This window comes from Triticum urartu, chromosome 7 (genome assembly GCF_003073215.2).
Source record: "Triticum urartu cultivar G1812 chromosome 7, Tu2.1, whole genome shotgun sequence".
Taxonomy (NCBI): domain Eukaryota; kingdom Viridiplantae; phylum Streptophyta; class Magnoliopsida; order Poales; family Poaceae; genus Triticum; species Triticum urartu.
The window spans coordinates 584,883,591-584,889,590 of NC_053028.1; the positions used below are offsets into that span (position 1 = coordinate 584,883,591).

At 49.2% G+C, this 6,000-nt stretch overlaps 1 protein-coding gene across 1 annotated transcript; it reads left to right on the forward strand.

The window, feature by feature from the left end:
* Nucleotides 1-2,499: 2,499 nt before the first annotated feature.
* On the forward strand, nt 2,500-3,275 carry LOC125525443 (glycine-rich cell wall structural protein 2-like). The gene has a single exon (XM_048690453.1). The coding sequence runs from the start codon at nt 2,534-2,536 to the stop codon at nt 3,098-3,100; it is 567 nt and encodes a 188-aa protein (XP_048546410.1). The 5' UTR covers nt 2,500-2,533; the 3' UTR covers nt 3,101-3,275.
* Nucleotides 3,276-6,000: the final 2,725 nt, after the last annotated feature.

Consider the following 6,000-nt stretch of genomic DNA (forward strand, 5'->3'; position numbering starts at 1 on the left):
GAGGAGATTTGAGCAGTTTTCTCTACTTCCCACCGAGCTCCATACGGCCAGTGCGGTGGGGAAGCACCAGAACAGGTGGTGCACCGATTCCAAGCTCCGGACACAGAGTTGGCAGAAGTAACTGTTGGGCCAACCGCATCGTTGGAGGCGATTATTTGTACAGAGACAATCCTTGAGCAGCAGCGAAGTGAAGAACTTGATGTTTCCCGATGCCCATGTTCTCCATACGAGGTCGCATGATTCAGATCGAAGCCTGCCCTGAAACTGCATTGCATAGGCCGGTCGTGCTGTGTACTGACCCTTTGCTTCCTGATTCCACCGGATGGTGTCTCGAGTGCCTTGTTGAATACTGTGGCAGCAGCGGTGATCTGACGGTTGTCGGTTGAAACTGCATCAGTTGTGGAACAGCGCCACGCCGGTGCCGGCTACGCATCCAGTGAACGACAATATGAATAATGATATACCTCCGATCGATGATGTGTGTGTGCTTGCACTGCTACACAACGCTAGAATCTGAAGACGGATAGCAAAGCGGGGGGCGGCGAACTGAATATTACGAAGGAAATTAGAATTTTGGAGAAAACAGAAAAGGAGCACCGAGCGGGCAGCCGCGAATAGACGAAGCGTCGGCGGCCGGTGGGAATTTTTGCGTGAATACATGATGGAATAGCCGAATAGGAAGGGATCAATCAGACCCTTTTTTTACGTGGACAAAGGAAGGGATCGATCACTGCGCTGACTGCGTGCGTATTTACGCGTCTGCCTGCGTTTTGCATGCGTTCCAGCCCATAGAATTTTTTTCTGTCCATCTGACACGGCAAAGCGGTCCCTCGCAAAAAAAAAGACACGGCAAAGCGGTGAAAGAGGAGGTTCCCCACGTGACCGCTAAGGCACGTGGGCACCTCCTCCACTGCCTTGGTGGCTGCAACGTCGGTGGCTCCTCTTCATCGCGGAGCATCGTGGCGACTGAGGAGAGGGTGGTCATGGAAGTAGAGCCATAGGAGTGCTGCAATGCTCCCCGCAAAAAAATAATAGGAGTGCTGCAACGCAGCAAATCCCTCGGCCTTCGTGAAGTCCTACGAGGGGCCGGCTTCCAACCCCGTGGAGGCCTGGGCCTACGATCGATCGCTAACCACCGCGGAGACATTCGCGGCGACATCGGCGCCTCGGCGGGGACCTCGGCAAGATTTCCTAGAGTGGTCACTCAGCAAGACCGCCGCCGCTGCCGGTAGGGGAAAGAGTCGGGCTCCCTGGCAAGGGTCAGAGTTTTCCAAGGTGACCCCCGCACATCGCAGTAGAAAGAAGAGCATCAGCCCAGGCGGTGGCTGGCGGTGCTTTTGCGCCCTTCCAGCACTAGAAGGACCACTCCGATGACGACGACGATGAAGGCACGTACGGTGACGGAGGTGCCGCCGTCCAGCCCGGCCACACCTCTGAGGGCACCATGCGCCACAAGCCAATTTAGGTTTTTTTAGGTTTTATTAGTTGAATGGATGGAATATCGTCCGGTTTATGTACAATATATTGAACTCATTTCCATTTGAATGAACTCCATTGTTTTTGCATGGATTATGTTCAAATTTGTTTGTATCGCGGGCGTTTACGACGAGCGTTGGATGACCGACTTTGGTATCACTATCGGGGGACGCATGTCGACGGATAATACTATGTCCGTATTGAGGACCGACGTTTGGAGACGCCATGAGCCGTACTATTTGTTGGCATGGATGTTTGTGTAGTACGTACTCACCTGTAAAGCTATCAATGTGATTTTAATATTATTTTCATCATGATCTATTATGGATTAAATCAATCAGAAAATTGCTAATGTATCCAACAATTTCTTGCACCCACTAGGGTAGTTTTGCCTTGTCATATCACGTAGCGGCATATATATAAAGAGGGCAGTGTCGCCGTGGTGGAATATATCTACAATGATACGGATTTCCGTACTCTTATTGTACTGTTGGAGTAGTTACCTGGACAGATAAACCGATTGATCCGTAATTAATTAATTTCAAGCTCGTACGTGTCCCCCTAGCTGCAGATGGAACATGCAGAAGATCGTTCCATTGATTAGCCTGATGCTGCAGATCGGCTACTCCTTCGAGGAAGCTCTCCTCCAATTAACTTTGCACAACATGCACTATCCATTAACTCAAGTCAAATCTGACATGTTTTCTAAGTCAATATATGCATGGCACGATGTTCTAGAGATAACCATGCATGTAAGTTTACTCCCACTATGGATATGGAGTAACCCTTGAAGGAAGCAAAGGTGCAGGAAGCTGTTGGCTTACAATGGAGATTAACCAGTTTACTGTCGGCTGTCAAGTCGTCGCCTACTCGGTCAAACAAGATTAGCGTGATCGGGAGCTGATAAACACTTGACATAGAAAAGAACCCACTAGGTTAGAGGCACAAGCACGGCTCCAACGTACATTTGCAAGATCACCTCAACGCTATAAATACCCATGCATTTCCATGGTCTACCATCAACCAATCTCATCTAGCAGTTGGCTACACTCTCACAATGGCTGCCATTAAGCTTGTGTCCCTTGGCTTGGTTGTGCTACTGAGCATTGGGTTAGCCAGCGCCACTAGGGTAGTTAGATACGCCAGCTCCACGGGGACAGGCTCGGGAGTGGGGAATGGTGGTGGCACTGTGAACGGCAGCGGTGGAGGGACTGGGAGTGGCAATGGGAATGCCTACAGTGGTAGTAGTGGAGCCCATGCAAATGCGGGAGGGGGCGGTAGCGGGGGTGGTGCGTCGCAGGATGGCGGCACTGGACATGGCGCTGGGTCCGGCGACGGCTCAAGCTCTAGCTATACAAGCGACGGAAGATATAGTTATGGTGGAGATTCTTACGCAGGCGGCAATGGTGGCGGTAGCGGTGGAGGACAGGCAGCGGGCCCTGGTTCCAGCGGTTCCGGAGCCGGTGGTGGTGCTGGTTCTGGCTCTAGCGCGGCAAGTGGTGGTTGGTACCAATATGCGAATGCAAATGCTAATGGTAATGGTGGAGGCACGGGAGATGGTCAGAACGGCGGCAGCGGTGGCGGCACGGGAGGTGGCAGCGGTAATGCTGGTGCATACCCTTAAGTTATCTCTATCTATGTGATAGATCTGAAGATGGAGCCCAGACTTTCATGTTTTTTCTTTTTTTCTGTTTGCACCTTGTGGCCCCGTTAGTTTGCAGCGTTTAAGTTCTTGTATGCTTTTTCATGTATACTAGTAGTATGGATGAATCAATAAAGGGCCCCATCAACTTGTGTTATTACTCTTCGCTGCCTCGGAATTTCAATTCATGCTTGGACTGATTCTTCAATGTGAAAACCTAGACTCTGGCTTTTGATGGTCGGATCCGGTGACGGCGGCGCTTGAACGTCGCTCCCTTTTTGAAGGCGTTTCTGTTGAAGAATCTCGTTGTTTTTGTGGTATCATGAGATAGTTGGTGCGGATATGGTCATTGTTGCAGATTGTCGGTCGCGGAATTGATCGCTTCTGGGTTTTTTTACTGCTTGCTTAGGTATGGCTTTGGTCTTATATGACTTTGTTATTTGCCGGCAGCTTTTTGTGTGTGTGTGTTGGTGTTGGCTGTGTGCATCCTAGTTATGCAGAGTCTGGGTGTGTGCTCATTTTTATTGTATTCACTTGATGCTTCATTTTGAGTAATAAAATTCACCCTTTATCAAAAAATATCAGACCAACAAATGAAGTGTTTTAGAAAACGGTTAAATACCTGGAAACCAAGCCCCTTGCTCTATTGGATTTCTATATAGTATACAACTAAACAAAGAATATGACGCTGTAATATTTCGGAACGGGAGAGTACGTAGTTAGCAAAAGCGTAGAAAAAAATTGTTTCGTGTGCGGGGTGGGAAGGAAGGCCTCAGAATCAATCACTGCCTTTCTTCGTGTGATATTTTCTCCGCTCCCTTACTTGGGCTAGGTTGTGCATGTCGCGCGTACAAATACAAATTGTTCACCAACAGCTATATCTTTCTAGGTCTACTCCATAAAGTTTTCCTATTTTATAGTTTTTGTAGGGTGGGGGGCATATGTCCCCTAGCCGTGATCTATGTAACACCTCGATAATCAAGCTACAATAACCTCACTCTAATATGCCATGTCATCATGTTTTACTAAGCCATTTTGCCACTTGCTGAAAACCCCGTCCGTGTCATCTTGCCAATAGCATCTTGGGGGGCTCATGCCAACTTGGTAGGACGCCGCCGCCACAAAAGAAGCTATGACCAACACCAAATTGACCTTCTGCTCCAACCATTTCCTCAGCCTGTCGATAACGTCATACCCTTGTTTGAGCACGAGCTCCTCAACATCGAGCGAATGGTGTGCCATCCTCTTATCTGAGAACAAAAGTCGGCAAAATGACATCATTGCAATATCAAGCCTTCGGTTTTACATCTAGCGGCCATAATATTTTTGCTGTTATATTTTCCTTTGAGGTTCTCTTGCTGCTATAATAACTGGGCATTTATCCATGAAAAATGTTTACTAATGGGCTAACCAATCGAAAAATGCATAGGAGTGCTCGTCCTCGCCTAGTCACGGTATTACACACCGTCGCATGTCTCAAGATTTGGGATAGGATAGGCTCGTCGGTCAGACGACGTGCTTTAATGTTTCCAGCTGGCCCACATGTGTCGTCACGTTTTTTTTGAGCAACTGTAACCTTTATTAAATAGTGAGGTTCATAGGGATACAGATGATGGCGGGCAAAATAGTGAGCCACAAATGGCGCCCAAAAGAAAGGGAGGAAGCTGCTTTCGCAAGGGCATGAGCTTCTCCATTGTGCTCACGTTTCTCATGAACAAACTGAACTGATTGAAATGATCCAGCACAATGATTGATCTCCCTTAAATAGTAGCGTAGTGGTATGGTGCTGTCGACCCAATATTAGCAATCACTTCCAAGTAGTCCAAAGCAACGCAAACTGAAGTAAGGTTCAGATCAGCCGCCAGGGACAAGGCCTCATTACATGCATGAGCTTCAAGCGCAGCCGCGTCTGTTATACCATCGAACACCATGGCCGAGGTACGTGCCATGCTTGTATCGACATACCATTGCTGCAGCTCCTCGCGTACCACTCCTAGATAGGCCATGTAACATCCCCAGCATCACCCTAATGTGATCTCCTCTCAATCATGATAAGTCATCGTCATTGCAATGCTTGACCACAGTGGTGAAACATCTTATTTCAAAATCCTTATCTGAGTTCAAATTCAAATGCAAGTGGAATTAGAAGTTGCTCAAATATTGCTGCAAAAATGTTCATCATTTGTCAAAAATTCTATAACAAATGATTGTTAAGGAAAACAACATCACCATATACTACAAAATGGTCCTAAGCATTTTAAACAGTGCCAAAATAGCATTATTAATGCCTTTTCCATTATTGAAAACCCCATTTGGAATCAAAACTTGTCCATACTTGTTATGGCAGAGCACATTATTCCCTAGTAATTGTTTTGGCCAGGCACACAATTTTGCTAAGTCATTTGGTGGCTAGTTTAATTGCAAAAGCCTGCTGCAAAAAAAAAGAAACAAAGCCCCCCCCCACTGCTGGGCTGTGGCCCAGCTGGCCACCAGGCCACAACCGGCCCACCTCTCCCCGCTTAACCCCCCCTACGCCTCCTCGAACCCTAGCCCGATCCACCACCACGCCCCCCCACTTTCCCCAGCCCCGCCCGAGCCAGCGCCCCCATCGCGCGATGCCGTCGCCCGTCTCCCTCCTCCATGGAGCCCATCCTCGCAGCCATCGCCCGGCGTTGCCTCACCGTCGTCCTCCTCGCCCCTCCACTTCCTGAAGCCACGGCCTCGCCTCGTCATCGACCTCGACCCCGTCGTCCCTCGCCGGCGCCTCGACGCCCACCGCCGCCGCACGTCGTCCTCGTCTCTTCCTCGCCGGACGCGACCACGAACCCTTCCTGGGCCCACTGCCGCCTCCCTATGCTCCGCTGTGAGCCCCTCGCCGTTTC